The sequence below is a fragment of the Crotalus tigris genome, unplaced genomic scaffold (genome assembly GCF_016545835.1).
Source record: "Crotalus tigris isolate CLP2741 ecotype Arizona unplaced genomic scaffold, ASM1654583v1 scf7180000017716.2861928, whole genome shotgun sequence".
NCBI classification, from domain to species: domain Eukaryota; kingdom Metazoa; phylum Chordata; class Lepidosauria; order Squamata; family Viperidae; genus Crotalus; species Crotalus tigris.
This window is the reverse complement of record NW_024096587.1, coordinates 690,334-708,550: the sequence shown is the minus strand read 5'-3', so window position 1 is coordinate 708,550 and position 18,217 is coordinate 690,334. Positions and strand designations below refer to the sequence as shown.

General features: G+C 38.9%; 1 protein-coding gene across 5 annotated transcripts in view; it reads right to left on the bottom strand.

Moving 5' to 3' along the window:
• The window catches only part of LOC120306075 (rap1 GTPase-activating protein 1-like), a 67,509-nt gene that overhangs the window by 34,672 nt on the left and 14,620 nt on the right, over window positions 1-18,217 (bottom strand). For all 5 annotated transcript variants that reach the window (XM_039338694.1, XM_039338697.1, XM_039338692.1 and 2 more), the window contains exons 2-8: window positions 16,180-16,273; window positions 14,746-14,781; window positions 13,764-13,811; window positions 5,373-5,411; window positions 4,804-4,995; window positions 2,800-2,903; window positions 2,339-2,417 (exon numbers count right to left, since the gene is read on the bottom strand). In XM_039338694.1, coding sequence (XP_039194628.1) covers window positions 2,339-2,417; window positions 2,800-2,903; window positions 4,804-4,995; window positions 5,373-5,411; window positions 13,764-13,811; window positions 14,746-14,763 — 480 coding nt within the window. In that variant the 5' untranslated portion in view covers window positions 14,764-14,781; window positions 16,180-16,273. The remainder of the gene's footprint in view (window positions 1-2,338; window positions 2,418-2,799; window positions 2,904-4,803; window positions 4,996-5,372; window positions 5,412-13,763; window positions 13,812-14,745; window positions 14,782-16,179; window positions 16,274-18,217) is intronic.

Here is an 18,217-nt window from a genome sequence, read left to right as displayed (position 1 = left end):
GGAGGACTTAGCATTCCTAATGTAGGAACCTGACTTCCTAGCCAAAGGATAAATGCCATTATGATTAATACGAGTCATAGGAGGCTTTGTATTTTCAAAAGATTTGCATTTGCAAGGGATTTGTCTTTTAATTTATTCCTTCTCTTGTTCAATTATTAAACTCACATTTATAAATTTTAAATGTAGTAAATGACTTTGGAAATTAAATGTGGGTTTTAAACTTGTAATTGGTTAAACTGTCACACTATGAAGACTGGATTAAGCATATATTCTTGGGGGTTTTACATGCAAGTTAGCTGAAATGAAATGATTATACTTAGTCCCCCAAGAGTAAACCTCTTAATAATTAATGTCAATAACTCTCTTCCATCCATCTTTCAAAGGTGCCAAAGTAAAGAGTTACCAACTGGGAAAGATTGCTGCATTAGGTGAATGAAAGTAAAGGATTCAATGGGCTAAGGAGCTCATTCAACAGAAAAGGAGGAATTCAATGGGAAAAGAGCCAGGAAGCCAAGTTATTGGAAGCTTCATAATGAGAAAATCGGATATTCATGTCCTAAGCTGTTTAGGAATGCCAAGGTCAAAACCAAAATTTTAAATTGCTCCAGTAAGCAATTGACAATCAATGAAGATCTCTCAGGCCGGATATCTTATGATTGATGTTCCTTGCAGTAATCAGTAGCTTGTCCACTGCAATTTACATCAACTGCAATTTGTAGATACTTTTTAAGAGCAGCTCCACATAAAGCAATTGTTGGGATAGGATGTATCTAGAAGAGTAGTGGCGAACCTATGGCATGGGTGCCAGAGGCAGCACTCAGAGCCCTTATAGTTGTGCAAACATGCTTCTCTTTACAGCTATCCCCTAATAACTGAATGACAGCTCAAGTTCAGGAGCTTTCTTAGACTGGAAATCTGCTCTTTCTGGAGGAGAACAGTGCCATTCCAAGCAGGTTCCAATTTAAACCTCAAGTCAACCATTCTTCTTACCAGTAGCACCTTACATTTTTTCAGTTTATTCTTCTCCATTCAGTCTGAATTTAACCAACATTCCAAGCACTAATTGCTTCCTTTGAAATAGATAATGGGGAGTGTAGAAGTGACATTGTGACATCCCAAAGTTGCAAATGACCTCCCACAACAGTTTCATGTAGATGTTAAACAACATGAGGAAGAGACTGAACCCTCTGAGACCGAATCCTCTGGACTTCTGTAAATCAGTGATCTAGATGTTGAGCAATAATTCACACAACCTTACATTTAGGGTGCATCCAAAAGATCTGAATTACTGCAAAACAGTGCCTCTCAAGGCCAATTCCAGCACACAGTCCATAAGGACACATTGTGGAGGGCAATTGCAGCTCTTGAGATTTCCAGAAAAACTAGAAGGATCACATTCATCTCCATCAACTTTCTGCCATAGGACATAATCCGAGGCAACCAAATCATTCTTAGCACCATAGGAAAAACGTCACTTGAAATGGATCCAGATAATTACATCAAGAAGCATCTGGAACTTTGATGCCCCTATCTTTTCAGTCATCTTATCCCAGAATAGATATTTTCTGTTTCTATAATTACAAAGATTATCCAGATCCAGTAAGGGCTTTTTAAAAAAATAAAGTTCATATAATTGAGACCTTCAACTAAAGGGAACGACATACTGAATATCACTCATGGAGAAATTAATCACCTCCAAGTCATAAAACTAGTTCCATACTCAAGCCCTCCATCCATTTTCTTAAATGCACTCAGCTTCTTGATAAACCCAACATGCTGCTGGAAGAAGAGGGCCATAAGAGCCATATTGCTGGCTGTGCTCCACAGATTGCCCAGGGTTTGAACAATATTGTTGACTGGTGAGGCAGGAAATTCCTCAAGTATATCCAGGAAACTATCCAGATCCATCAGAGACCTGGGTCTAACCAATCTAGCAGATCTTCCACTCCTATAGAGATTTATAGCAGCTTCTCCTTTCCAGTGTTACTTCACATTGCTGTTTCTCCAATGCTGATAGATTGCAGAGATTTATTGATCTGGATCAATGATCCTGCATGTGGACATGTATGAAGGATAGGGATGTAAGAGCAGCATATATGTCCATGTATGAATGTCTGTATACACATGTAATTCCTGAACAGGTAAAGGTTCTCCACCCAACTTTTAAGAGTGTGCTAATTGTCATAACTTGAAGAAGTGCTGCAATAATGAACTGAAGGAGTCACAGTTTTCATGGAACCTTTGAAACCATCACAGAGAAAACAACATTAAGCAACATTAAATAGCAAAAGTCTAAGCCAGACTTTGACAATAAAAGAGTAAAGTTTGGAACACTTACCTTGGCCATTTGGACAGCATTAGGAAACTCTGTCAGGCAGGATATGGGAATGAGATCATGCTTGGTAGAGGCTCGGGCTCTATTTGAGCAACAAGAAAAAGCAGAATAAATTAAAGAGCAACCAAGCAATCAGGGATGGGCTATAGCCCACTTTTTCCCCACCACAATCTATTCTGCTGGAGAGAAAGACACACAGTGGCAAATTCTGCTACATGTAAATTAATTGTCACACCAAGGGGATTCAGATGAGACTTGTGGACATTTCTTATATCAGCAGTAATGAACCTAACCAAACAAGTCACTGAGAAAAGGTTTAAAAAACAGACTGGGACAAAGACAGGCAGTTGCCAGTTTAAAACAAGCTTTAGAAAAACCAGCCAACAGAAAGAGAACTTACTGAAAAGGCTGGCTGACTAGCCCTGTGATATCATGAGGATGGTGGCATCAAAGGGCAGTTTTACCTCAGCAACAGATGAAGATGGTCTTGCTCTTCGACCTGTTCATACTTCACAGAAAGAACCAAGTAGCCCAAAGCTGAATCGTTGGCATAGAAATTCTGATGCTCCTAAAACAAAGACATCAAAATGCTTGTCTTATCTTACGATATTCCAAAATAAACAAATAAATGAACAGGCTCAGACTCTCCTACAAATGTTGGATAATCCAGCTATGATGTAACAAGAGAGTCAGTTTGCTGTAGAGGTTAAGGCATCAGGCTACAAACTTTGGAGACTGGGAGTTCTAGTCCTGTCATAATTAAATTCCTGAAATTGGAAAGTCCTCCAGACTTCATGGTTTTTCAGTGGATATACAAAACGTATATCAGCTATTTATATCTTTTATTTTGCTAGAGGCGTATTGTAGCTTTTCAAAAGAAAAATCCCAGGCTTTTAATGAGGCAAATATAGTCATAATTGGAAATGATCCCTCTGTGTTCTAATTATAGATATATTTCCTTGATAAATATGGGAGTTAAGTTTTTAAAAGCTGCTTTGGCCCACAAATTATAGCTTGTTCTTCTGACTACTGAACAGCCAGTTCAGGCTGGATTTGTACATGTACATAAAAATTCCAGCATTATTAAAGTTTTCTTTACTGATATTTATTCTAGCTGTGTTTAAAATAGACAGGACTCAGCAGCTATACTATAATTTCTTTGGATGCTGAAAAGTCTTTGATGAGGTTTCTTGGACGTTTTTGAGTTTGGTTTTAACTTATTTTGGGCTTCTCCATAAGTTTAGTCTTTGGATTGATATGACCCACTCCACTAGGGCATCATAGGTGACAATTAATAGCTATTGTATAAATGTATTAATTTATGCCAAATTATACACCAGGGAAATTGTTCTCTCTCTCTCTCTCTCTCTTTCACACACACATACCACATATTATGTTTTCATACTCTAATTAATACATGTACAATATCCTATGGTATTTGGTTATTCTATAAATTAGAGGAAGCCAGGCTGGATCCCGTTGGATCATAGCAACAATTCTAACAAACAGATGGATTATTTTATATGCATTTAGACTTCATTTCAATACTGAATGAAATCAGCAGATATACACTGAAACATTGTGTTGCCAATACATTTTTCAGCTCTAATGAAAGTGTTACAGTATGGGATAGTACAGTTTTAAAATAGTTGGTTAATCTAATTTTGCATAAATTGGGGCTATTTATAAATACTACTTTGGATCAGTTCAATTCTGAGGAAGATATTTAAAATACTTTTTGGAAAATTAATAAATTATCCTGCTAATAAGAACTGTTTGCAATCATGACTTGGAACATTAACACAGATGCTTTGCATTGGTCCTATTATTGCCACATTTGGGTCTAACATTAATAGGATATATATGTTAATATGGATAAATATTAAGCATACAAGACGCTTATGTTCTTCTTGATTCTGATTACCAGTATACCTTATCAGAACATATCACAAATCAATCAAACCATCAAGAATTTTGACTTTGAGGGGCATGGGATTAGCTAAATTCTGGGACAAAAAAAATCTATTCCTGATTTACAGGGTATGTATTGGCTGTCAATATTTGAATTCATTTTTTCTAGCATAGTGAAAAACTTTCAAGCAATAAAAACAAAGTTTTGGAACTGTTCTGTTGATTACATAATTTCCTAATCCTTTTTTGTTTTTTTATGATGATGATGATGATTAATTTTGAGGTTATGTTATACTGTTAATATATATATACCTTTCCTTCTCTACTCTACTAGAGTACCATATTCTACTATAATAAAATTAAAAATTAAGTTGACCTAGTAAAGTTCAAATTTGAATCTCTAATAAAGTTACTTGAAAAGTAACATTTTTAACATTGCTGTATAATGTTTTGCTTTCTTAACCAAGTTGTATCCACAAATTTATACTGCAAATTATTACAAAGAAAATACCTAAAATATAAAGGCTTGGAGTATGTTAAATAATATAAACTTTTACCTTTCCTAGGAAGTGTTTGCGGTACAGCTTTGCTGTTGGATCACACTCCAGCCTCACTTTGCCACTGCAAGGAGATGGCAAGTCTTGCAACTCAAGGCCTGATACTGGTAGACTGTGAGAGGTCCCTTCAATCCAGTAACCCCCAAACTGTGGTAAGATGATTAGAGGGTACGGCCAGCCCCTCTGCAATACCTTTTAAGAAAGAAGGGAATCTGCACTTGCATTTGAAATTAATCAAATTCCATAGCTATACACATCTAAACACTTTAAATCACCCCTCCATTTATTCCACATGAATTGGATTACAACTTTTCTCAAGTATATCTCAGCATCCTCCTTCTACTTCAGAGCTCCAGGAGTTCATCCTCCTGAAATAGTCATGGATTAATCTCAAAAAAAGAAAAAAAAAGGGAAAAAAAGAACTAGACCCGCAGAAAAGAAAATCCTGTCAAAAAACGCAGATGTGCAATCACCCAAAGTGATACTTTATCCTTCTTTAGTTGAAAAACCTGAGCCAGAATTAGCTCTGATCAATTAAAACATATGAACTCAAACCATCATTGACTCACCTCATGGATGCTGGGATAGGGGATGTATTCCTCTTCTCTCTGAAAACGCATAGAGGCCATTAATAAATACATAGACTGTTGGAAAGAAATCTTATAATAATAAAGAATGCAGGCAGTTGTTTGAACCAGAGGTAAAGTTTATTTCTGAGAGCACAATGTATAGAACAGTGGTTCTCAACCTGTGGGTCGCGACCCCTTTGGGGGTTGAACAATCCTTTCACAGGGGTCGCCTAAGACCATCGGAAAACACGTATTTCCGATGGTCTTAGGAACTGAGACTCCACGCTCTTCTACGAGGCAATAGCTCCCCCCGGAAACTGGCAGCCTCCACTGACCACCAGCAACACAGGAGGGGCGGCAGCGACAAGAGACGACCCCCTGACATCCAGCCAGTCTTCGCCGCCCAGCTGGCTTCCGGGGATTCCCCCTGGTGCTCGGCGAGAGGGAGAGGCGGCGCGGCAGGAGGCAGTTCCTTTGGCGTCTGGCTGACTTGCCACCGATGCCCAGCTGATTTTCGGGACTCCCCCTGCGTCCAGTGAGAGCAAGGGGCGGCTAAAGCAAGAGGCGGTCCCTCCGGCGTCTGGCTGGCATGCCTCTGACGCCTAGCTGGCGGTAGGACTTCCCTGGCATCTGTGTCAATGGAGGGAGGCGGCCACGGTGCATGGCGGCCTCACTGACTCCCAGCTGGTCCGTGGAAGTCAGCCAGCACCCCGGGGCGGCGTACGGACATCAGCTGGCCGCTGGTTGCTCCTTCCCTGTCCCCCACCGGTTCATGTCAAGCCCAGGGGCTTGACACACCGCTTATAAAGTTTTCAGCGAGCCATTTCCAAAACTAGGGACAAAGCTAGAATTCAGAAATAATCGCCCATTCAAAGCCACGCAAGAAATGGGGGGGGGGGGAGAAAAAGAAGAAAGAACGTGTGGAATTAAAAGCACTTCTCCTCCTCTCCCCCACCGAGGGGGCTTTTTCCTGCATCCCACACGCATTTTGCAAGGGAGTGGGGCGTCGGCGCCGGACATGTTCCACTCCGCGCAGTCCCCCAGGCAAATGTGGCAAGTGATCGGCAGCGTGAGAGACAATGTAACACTCTGAATGTTCTGAGCCATTGTGACATTCCAAATCCTGTGAGCGTGAAAGTACCAACCTACAAAGCTGCAAGCGCCGCAGCAGGGATGGAAAGGGGAACTCCTTGCTCTTCCAACTCTCACGCTGCTTAAGGCTTCACGTATGGCGAGCCACCGAGGCCAATTTCCTCCATGAGAAGAGAACGCTTTCCCTCTGCTCCCCCCCACCCGAACTCTCTTCCTCGAAAGAGGCGGGGCTGAGAGACAGGAGCTCCTCGAGCGCCACGGTGGGCGGTTCTTAGGGAAATTACCCTCCTCTCTGACCATTTTGAAATAAAATAATAAAATATACTAAGGGCAATTTGGGATTCATTTTACTCCAAATGCAAAGCTGGGAGATGTAGAGAATGATCAGAAAGTTGTCATTTCTATAACTGAATCTTTTTTGAATAACCAGGAAGAAGACAACCCTAAATTGTCGAATAGAATAGAATAGAATAGAATAGAATAGAATAGAATAGAATAGAATAGAATAGAGACCAGACCAAAATAGAGTAGAATAGAATATAGACCAGAGCAGAGTAGAATAGAATAGACAATATGGAAGAGAGAACAGAATAGACAATATGGAATAGAGTAGGCTAGAGTAGAGTAGAGTAGAGTAGAGTAGAGTAGAGTAGAATAGAATTATGTTCAATTTGTAATAATGAAAAATACATCCTGCATATCAGATATTTACATTATGATTCATAACAGTAGCAAAATTACAGTTATGAAGTAGCAACAAAAATAATTTTATGGTTGGGGGTCACCACAACATGAGGAACTGTATTAAAGGGTCGTGGCATTAGGAAGGTTGAGAACCACTGGTATAGAATCAACTGTCAGAAATTGCTGAGTTTGAGTCTTTTCTAAGAGCCTTTTATAGAGAGAAATCCTACCTTGGTTCCTCAAAAGCATGCAAAATATACCCTTTAAGAATTGCACAAAACTAGACTTAGCCAGCGCTCTAAGAGAGAGAGGGTGCTTTTGCATTTAGACACCCTGCTGAGTGGCAATTTCTGTAGCATTTTGTAGAATCAGTGTTGGAAAAGACCTTGGAGTCTTCCAGTCCAACCCCCTGACCAAGACAGAAGTCCTCATACCATCTCAGACCAACAGTTGTCCAATATTTTTCTTGAGAACTTCCAGCAACAGAGCATCCACAACTCTGGGAGAGCAGCTGTTCCACTGCTTAACAGTTCGGCCTGGAGATTCCTCATTTCCAGGTTGGATTTCCTTCTGATGAGTTTCCACCCATTGCTTCTTGTTCTACCCTAAGGTGCTATGAAGAGTAAATCAATATCCTTTTCCCTATGGCAGCCCTTCAAGTATTGAAAGATTACTATCATGTCTCCCCTCAATCTTCTCTTCATTAAGCTAAAAATATCTAGTTCCTTTAGGTGTTCTTCATAGGACTTAGCTTTTAGACCCCTTATCATCTTTGTTGCTCTTCTCTGCATTCTTTTCAGAGCCTGGGTAATTTTTTTTTTTTTTTGCATTGTGGTGTCCAGAACTGGATGCAGTATTCCAAATGTGGCCTCAGAATGGTACTATTTTTATTTTTTAAAAAATATATTTTATTGATTTTTACAATCACAACCCCTAGTGCCTAGTGAATAGTGTGATGTCTTGGTTCATATATTTAAAAAAATAATCAGTAATAATTAACAGTCAATAATGATTAATTTTTATTATATAATTAGTGTATTAATTAGTAGTATATTTCTTTGATCTTCCCTTCTTCCAACAGTATTTTTACATTTCATATATTGTAGAAGATACCATACTACGTATATCTCTTATCCCTCTTACTATAGAGCCCCTTTATATCCAATTTTTTTTGTTCTTTTAATCATATTCAAAAGGTGTTTGCTCATGTAATATTCCGTCTGGTAAGGCGAGTCAAATCTTTTAAATCTAATTCTGGCCTTTTTTTTTTGCCAAGTAGTTTTCCAAGTTAATATATTTCGTTTGCCAGGAAGTTCCTGTATTTTTGTGGGTATTATTGGGAGTGAGAAAGACAAATTGCGTAGGGTATGTGCTTTTTGTCTCCCAAACTCTAATGATTTTCCTGGCAGTTCTATAGTCCATTTTATTAAATCTTCTTTCTTGTCCTTGGGTTTGTTTTGATGTCCTGACAAATAAAGTATTTTTTCCATTTTTATTGTTAATGCAAAATCTTGTAGATTTTTTCTTGTTTGTGTTAAGTTGTAATTCTCTTTAAGTCATTTTCTTCAAGTTTATCTTCTATTATCTGATTTTTTTGTTTATTCTTTATCATCATTTTCTGAGAGGTTTTTTATTGTAAGTTTAGATTGGAGATATGCTCATTTATGTCATTAAAGTTGTTTTTTTTATTAACTCGTGGTTTGAATCCATTGTCATTTGTATCTATTGTAGCATTGCATACATTTCCTCCTGAAAAGTATTTGTCTTGTCTTGGAATATTGCTTCTGGAGGTCTCTGATATTCCAGGCTAGATCTTTCAGGAATACATATTAGATGTGGTTTCCTGTCTTTTTTTGATAAGTATACAATATCCATATTACCTCCCCCCTTCAAATAGTCTTTCATCAGTGCCATAGTCTCTATGATTAGCCTTGTCAAACCAGCCAATCTCAGAATCCAAACAACCCAATCTTATATAGTTCTTATCTTTATATATGATTTTTGTAATCCAATGTGTTTCCAATTGTCAAAGCATCAGTGAAACCAGTATTTTATCACAGTTCTTCTATTTAGGGTTCAGTTATCAACCACTCAGAATTGCAATCCAGTATACTTAGCCACCTTGAGTCTTTCTTGTAACTTCCGCGAGAGATTAGCCAAGAGTCAAAGTTTTTCTTTTTCTGTAAATAATTCTTGGGCTTAAACAGCAGTCAGAGTCTTTCTTTTTCTGCAAACACTTTTTAATTTTATCGTTGGCTCAGTATGTTTTCTTTCTTTGTTCCCTGCTGTCTTCTTGAGAGTTATTAAAGTTCAAGGGAACAGATTATTCTTTGTTTCTGGGCATCTTGACAATTTCTGAATCAGTCTTGCTGATGTTCTATACTCTAATTCTCCTCTAGATGTCAGTAGTTGTTTGTTTTCTAGCTTTTTCAAACAAAAAGTTATATATATATATATATATATATATATATATATAATTTCATCAGAACCCTTTAAGGTGTAAAATCTTAAAAATTTTCTTAGTTTCTAGATTTATCCAGACTGTAATATTATAGATTTCATTTCAATATATTTCTTTCCCCCTTAAAAGTTAATTCGCTGCTTCCGTCTATGGAGGAATAGGGGTGTAGTCCCCTCCCTTCACTTTCAGAGGATTTCTTATTGGGGATCTTTCCCAAGGAATCAGTTACAAAATAAAAGAGAGAAGATCGATACTCTTACCAAGGCCAAGCATACAGTTCATCATTGTTCTAGTTCATGCTCTTGGACTTCGGCTGCAAGTAGCTTGGGCTAGGCACTGGTGTGAAGCTAGCCTTTCTTCTGTCGGGTTAGAGGGCTTCCCCCGGATCAAATGGATCAACCGCCGTTGTTCCGTGTTCATCGGAGCACCCCTCTTTCTTCATCGCCTATCTGGGGCAATTTTTGCCCCATTTAGGGTCACCTGGCAGGGCGAAACTAGCTGTGGAGTGCAGAGCTCCTCAATCCCGCGGCCGGGCACTATGGCGCAAAACCAGAAGTCCTGTGTTGGAGGTTTTTTTGTTTTTGTTTTAGCAGCGCAGCACACTGCTGACTCATACTTAAGTGGTGATTCACCAGACACCTAGCTCCCTCTCACAGGCACTACTGATGATGAGGATACTGCCTGGATTGCATCTGTGGATCTGGTTTTTCCTATCTAAGTGCAAGATCTTACTGAATTGTTGGAAGGGTCCAAAGCTCAAGCCTATCAAGATCCTTCTGAATCTTGAATCTATCTTCTGAAATGTTAGCAATCATCATCTAAGTAGTGTGGTGACTCAGTGGCTTAATGATGCTGTAGATAGTCTTTGCTCCAGCAATTCGAGCCCTAGCACTGCATGGCAGGATGAACCCGTCACTTGCCTCAGCTTTGCCCACCTAGCAGTTCAAAAGCATGTTCTATGTAAGTAGATAAATAGGTACCACTTCAATGGGGAGACAAGCTGGTGTTTCATGAAGGCAGATAGATTCTTGCAAACTCTGAACCTTCTTGGTTGTGACACCCATTTGTGAGGCAGCTCTGGAGGAGGGAGGGGATAGATAACATGCTATGCTATCTTTCCAAAGGCTTTCTGAAGACAGCACTACTGTATGAACAGCCATAATAGCCCATAAGTCTATTTTTTCAGCACTGTCAAAACTTTGAATGGATGCTGAACAAATGGTTGTAAGTCAAAGACTCCTTATTTTGGCAACATAGTGGTTTTTTTGTTTTGTTTTTTGGCAAATGATTTTTGCGTGCCTTTTTACAGGATGGTATTTTTTTTTAACTTCTTGGAATAGTCTATGGTGGGATTTCATGATGGCATCCTATCTAAATACTAAACAGATCTGTCTGCTAGATGTTGCCACCTGCTGTGGCAGAAATTCCTCAGTTATAATATTACAAATACTTCTAGATCAGGCTTAGGCATGAATACTGTAACCCACTCTTTATAATCTTATCTGTGCCTCTAATTCAGAAACTTACAGTTTGTATGCAACTTTCAGCTCTACATGGTTGAACAGATCAGGAAACTGACTCCATGGGAAGATTAAATGTTACACTTTATGGAGATAGGCTGTAGTAACAAAATCTTGCAAGTCTGCCTATATTTTTCCTCCCTTCCTCCTTATATTCCAGTAAATGCGGAAAGAATAAGTGTTAGGTTTTTTTAAAATAATCTTCTCAACCTTCCAAGTTTATTGCCCTTTGTTGCAACCAATAGTTGCATACTTGCATAGTTGAATAGTTCTTAGAATGGCATCTTTTGTTTAACTTTGGCTTTATGCTCTGTTGTAAATCACAGTGAAGAGAGCCAGTTTGATGTAGCGGTTAAGAAGTTAGGCTAGAAACTGGGAGACTGTGACTTCTAGTCCTTTAGGCACAAAGCCAGCTGAGTAACCTTGAGCCAGTCACTTTCTCTCAGTGAGGAGGGAGGCAATGACAAACCAATTCTGGAAGAAAAAACGTTGCCAAGAAAATTGGTCGAGACAGTCTTGAAGAATCAGACATGATTGAATGGAAGAAAAAAAATATCAGAGGGGTATTTTACTAATTAGTAGCATGCATAATGAAACATTCAACTAAAATAGTACCATTGCTAGATTGGCACACAATTACCCTAACAATCACAAGAGAACAGGAAATAGGTGCAAAGAGTGACTTTCCTTTTTCATCTCTGCCATTCCTGCTCTTCCAGAGTTATAATAAAATCTGTCACTACCTCCATTTCTTCCCCAAATAGATGGGGAAGAAATGGAGGTAGTGACAGATTTTATTTTTCTGGGCTCCAAGATCACCTCAGATGGAGACTGCAGCCAAGAAATTAAAAGACGCTTGCTCCTGGGGAGGAAAGCTATGGCAAATCTAGACAGCATTCTAAAAAGCAGAGACATCACCCTGCCAACAAAAGTGCGCATAGTCCAGGCCATGATTTTCCCAGTTGCAATGTATGGCTGTGAAAGTTGGACCATAAGAAAGGCTGAGCGCAAAAGAATTGAGGCCTTTGAACTGTGGTGCTGGAGAAGACTCCTGCGAGTCCCTTGGACTGCAAGGCGTTCAAACCGGTCGGTCCTAGAAGAGATCAACCCCGACTGCTCTTTAGAAGGCCAGATCCTGAAGTTGAAACTCAAGTACTTTGGCCACCTAATGAGAAGGAAGGATTCACTGGAGAAGAGCCTAATGCTGGGAAAGATTGAGGGCAATAGAAGAAGGGGACGACAGAGAATGAGATGGCTGGATGGAGTCACTGAAGCAGTAGGTGTGAATTTAAATGGACTCCAGAAGATGGTAGAGGACAGGAAGACCTGGAGGAATGTTGTCCATGGGGTCGCGATGGGTCGGACACGACTTCGCAATTAACAACAACAACAACAACATTCCTGAATTAATGCCCCTTATATGGTAGTATTGGCTTATTATGAACTTTGAAGTTATATTATTGTTCATGCTAACTGGGAATTCTTGGCCCTGCAGTCTCAGTACAATTAGAAGGTGCCAGTTAGGGAAGGTTAGTTTGCTTCGGAACACTTCGTTTATTTGTTTGTTTTTAATTAATCTCCCACATTTATTATTTTAATAAATAATTCAAGTTGGTGAACAGACCCAATATTCTTTCCTCCTCCTATTTTTCACACAACAACCCTGTCAAGTGGGTTGGGCTAAGAGAGAGTGATTTAGTCATGAGAGAAACTCTCATGCCTAAGGTGGGATTGGAACTTACAGATGTTTGGGTTTCTAGACTGGTGCCTTAACGACTAGACCAAATTGGTCTACTTATCTGAACACTGAAATATATACACAAACAATGGTGGTTTGCCTTGCTCTATTTTCTGCCTTCCCCTTAGGGCCAAGAATTCCCAGCTAGCATGACTAAATTAATACAACTTCAAAGTTCATAATAAGCCAATATCACTGTATAAGTATTGATTTACATTAATATTAATTTTCCTGTATTTCTATAATAATTTGTATTTCTTTTATTTCTCTTTTTCCCTCACCTGGACTATGACTCTTGCCCTACTCCAATTTGCCTCTGATCACAGTGATGCCCGCAGATCTTGGACTTCCCCTGGCAGCACCATTAAATTTTAGTGGTACAATTCTGAAAAGTCGTGGTGTAGTTCTCTGACATTTTGAGATGGGAAATTCATTAAAAGTATAATGCAAGCCATAGGTGAGGTTTAATTTAAGGAAGAAAATCAAAGGAAGAGAAAACCCAAATGGGGCACAGGTCCAAATATGTGAGCCTACTCCCAAACTATACAATCCATTGTGACTTCTGCCCTTCCCAAAATTGTAAGCCTTGCTCCCATTCCTCTAAAGATGTCCATTCCCTGCACCAGCTCTTCTAACTCCACAGTTGTACAGAAACAGAAAGCTGTTATTCATTCCATGGTGGAGAAAGAGAGGATTCCACTCAATTGGGAGTGAAGTCCTTAAGAACAGCCCCTCCCCGCAAATCTTATCTGCAAAGCCTCCTGTTGAGTTGTTTATTGATTGAAATTTTGCTGAAATACTAGGGTGCAACTCGTCCCATCATAGAATAATGTGCAGACCTTTGCTGGGGTTTATCATTCCTAATTCAAAAAATGCAATGAGCAATGGTAACTGACCTTCAATGTTGCTGGAAGTGAACATCTTTGCTCATCCAAACGACTTCTCTAGACAGACAGATAAGGAGACAAGGAAGGGAGGAAGGAAGAAGGAAAGAAAAAATCAATCAATCTCTGGTTTACTTTTTCCTGTCCCTCAGAGGGGGAGGTTGGCCTTCGAATAACATGGTGAGGGCAATACTCCAAAAATTCTGGGGCAAGGATAATAACTCATCATAGTAATTCAATGAAACTAAATCTTCTCCTAATTTACCTTCCCCATCCACTTTCTTCTGAGAGCATCAAATGGAAAGACAAATTTCATTCATCAAATTACCAAAAGCTTACTCTAGGTAGCACATCTACATGTGTTAGAGTCAGATTTTATGTGATATCTACCACACAATTTGCCCTGGAAGACAAGTTGGGTTTTTTTTTATAATTCATTCCACAAATTTGAATTGAGCTTATCAGTGATGTAGAGTGATTTTAATTTAAATTCCAGTACATAAGAAACACAGATGTGCAAGAGAGGAGCCCCCCCAAAAAATTTCATCCAACATATTTCCCTCATGTAGGTATCCCTGAATATTTGGCCACCTGTAGCCAGACAATTACCAGGCCAAAATGAAAACAGGGAGAGTACAGCTCTTGGAGGCTTCCAGAAGTACAGCAAAAGTACAGCAGAAAGAAAGCATCCATTTCTAAGAACAATCACAGCAGAGAGGTAAAAACATTTTTGTAAATTACAAGGAGAATCTCACAGGAGCCAGATGAACCAACAGAAACATCACGCAGGAAGAGGAAGGGTGAAATAGAAGGGCAACAAAGTAAGAAGCCAGATGTGTGGAGTGGATTAACAGCTTACACAACTAAAGGTAGAGACCTTTGAAGTAATTATTGCATTTGGGTTATGGTAAAGTTCAGTGCCAAGACAATTCCATAACAGAAGCAGCTTATTATCAGAAGTTCAAAATTTGATCATGAAACAAGAATAACATACCTGCATTTTTTCAATCATTTCAAATAAGTCGACTACCTGTATGGTATCACATAAAATAAGAAATAAATTTGCAGACCCCAACTTTAGATCATAATTACTGTTTCATTAGATTGTATCTTCAGTATTGCAGAGTTTATGAAAACACAAAATACAGAGTGCTTCCTGATAGCTGCTGTCTCAGAAGAGAAAAAAGCATATTGTATAAGCTCTAATTATCTGGAAACCAGGCCATTTTGGAAAAGTATCATGTCTTATACTTTTTAGTGAGCTGCTCATCACTATTGTATTCCTTACTCAGATACTTCTTTTTATCTAAAAAGAACCAAATATTTTGCCATTTAAAGGACAACCTTTAAATTTTAAACCTTAAAAAACCATAATTGGAAGAGACCCTGGAAAGTCCAAGTATCTACTAAAAGCAGGACAGCACTATAGCACTCCCAACGTATTTTATCTATCAATCATCTCTCTCTCTCACTTTCATTCACTCACTCATCTAATTTAGATACCACCCATCTCACTCTCAGAGTGGCTCCAGGTGGTGTACATAAGGCTGCCCAGGTCTGTTTAAACACTTTAAGGGGCATCAACTATTCTATTTAAGGTAGTCTGCTACCATTAAAAGTTCTTCTAAATTTTAGCCAAAAATTTACTTCTGGCTGATTCCATATCTTTCTCATCAAGACAAAAGAAATAAATCTACTGCATTTTCAACATGAAAATCTTTCAAACTGTCAAATATAACTGATATATTTCTCATCAATATATTCCTGGCTTCCATCTCTTAAATGACTGGTCCCAAATTGAAGACTACCTGTACACATAGTACTTTCATGAGAGAAGGCTGAATAGAACCTTCTCCTTTGTTCTTGATGATAGTTTTTCACAGACAAAACACAGGAAATAATATTGACTTAGCAACATATATATATATATATGGCATTGTGACTGCAAGAAAGGAAAGAAGAACTGTAAGCAGTAAGGTCAGAAAAAAAATGCAGAAAAGAATTATATTTTGAGATACAAAAGGTAGGTATGTTACATAAACACCTAAACATGACCTAAAGAGACAAGAGCTTATGTGGAAAAACAGCATGCTCCAAACTTCCCAAACCCCTAGATATATCCGTTCCATTTTCAATCTTTGATACTTGGGTGCCAAGAACTAATGTTCTAAAGCTTATCCAGTTGAAAGAGCTTATCCAGCTGTGCTAACCCAGTTCCTGTCCCTGAGGAGGTGGATGCTAATTGCATTCAGTTTAGAATATCTCCAGTCAGCCAGAAAACTGTCTGGGTGACCTTAGATTGGCTTCTCTCTCAAGCTAAGTTATATCCCTAAGGGTAATGAGGATTATTTGAAGCTCCTAAAGCAAAGACAACACATAAGCACATCTGTACTATTAGTGGCAGGCAGAAAGCAAGTGCACTCCTTACCTTATTCTGAACACCTAGATTAAGGGCAGCCTGAGAGTTCTGGATAGGTGAATCTAAGATGTCACTGATGCAGTGTTCTGCTTCATCAGATCTCCTGTATGAAAAGGAGGACATGCCAGTTAGCATAATTAAAAACAAATAACAGCTGCAGAACTGTCACCTTTCCCAGATGCTGATACCCTTTTTCATAAGGCTAGGAACTGGCCTGATTGCAGTTCAGATAAGGCCTAGACTGTATTTTTATAAAATCCATTTGGAAAAATATAGATAATTCTTTTTAAGGAAAGATTATAGCTGTTAATGGGCAGGAAAAGAAGGTTTTAAATGATATCTAGGCAAAGCATAGCACTAAAAGAAAGAAACCCTAGGTAAATTCCCCTAGTCATCACAGGCATACATTTATTAATACGCCTCACACAAACATACTGAATATGGTTTCAGAGACAGAAGCCATCTCGCAATTAAACCTCAGTGAGTAGTCAAATAGAAGCATGTTTAAAAACCAAGAACAGAGCTTGTACAGCTATACATGCAATCACAAATCATCCTTGCCAATCCATTGTTGCACCCCCGCTTGCATTCTGGTTTATTTATTATTTATTAGATACAAATCACCTTTCATTCAGGAGTTTAAGCAGTGTATATATGCTACCTCTTCCCATTTCCTCTACACAGCAGCAACCCAGTGAAATCAGTTAGGCTGAGAGAGAATGACTGGCCCCCAAGCCACCCAGGAAGCTTCTATGGCTGAGGATGGACTTAAGTCTCCCTAATGCCAGTGCACCCCTTAAGCACTATCTCTCCCTCCCATTCTTGGGAGTGAGGTAAAGGCGTCCCTGCAAGTGTCCCTGTGACTGACTTTAGGGGGCCATGCTCATCTCCATTTCTTAAGCCAAAAAGCCAGCGATGTCTGGAGATGTTTCCACAGTCTTGTGGCCAGCAAGACATCACCCCTGACTGAGACCTTTTATATATTATCCTGTCTGCCACTTCAGTCTTCTATCACAGCTGCCTTTTCCCTTTCAGGCAAAGCAACTGTTTGGGAGACTTTAACAGTGCCACTGAATGAGAAATGGTTGAACTCACATATATCAAAAAGTTTCAGCCAATCTCAGAAGATCTCAACAAGCACGAGGGGTTTTAACATGCTACAATAATTAACTGATAAAATAATCTGTTGCATACATAACCTGTGTCTTCCCCCCCACCTCATCCCCATTTAAATCCTACATCAGTCTAGCTACTCTATGTATCTGATGAAGTGACTTGCAACTCATGAATGCTGATGCCTTTTAATAAAATGTATCAAAAAAAGTGCTGCCAGACTCCTGATTTTTCACATTTCGTTTCAGATGCTCAGGACTCTCCACTTGCTGCAGTGACAAATTACTTCTCCACCTCTTCTCCCACACAAATATTTGCATGGATAGGATGTTCAAGAAAGTATAATTAGAAAGAGAAATCCTGAAGAATCATATTGAGAACATTCATAAATAACAAAGGAGAATGCTATGAATAAAAAAATAGCATCCTCCTGGAACTCCAAAGTTGCGTGACATGGAAGTTCTGCAAATAACAGTTTGACCTGATTTAACTTTTTACCACAAAAAATCCTCCTCTGATATAGAAAGGCTTCCTATTCGGTATGTGTGAAATATGTGTTTCTATGCATACAAAACCACAATGTAACAGTATAGAAGTTCTTACAATACGTGACAAAACACCTGACAGTAAAACAAAAGACCATCTACTCCAACGTTCTGTATCCCAGGAGCTGACACGTACATCCACAAAGTTCAGAATTAGGACTTAATAGCCTTTGATTTATGTGTTAATTTATCTTGCGGTCCTTAGCAACAGCTCCCTATGTTTGGTCTCCAACAGCTGGTATTTTAAGATAGGCTGTGTTTGATTCTAGAGTAATTTACTAGCTTAGTAGCCAATGAAAGTCCTGTCCTTCATGAAGTGTCTTCTTTTACATCCATCTTACATCTTTCCTCTTTGTTTCTGTATAATCATTTATTTCCTTGAAAGAGTC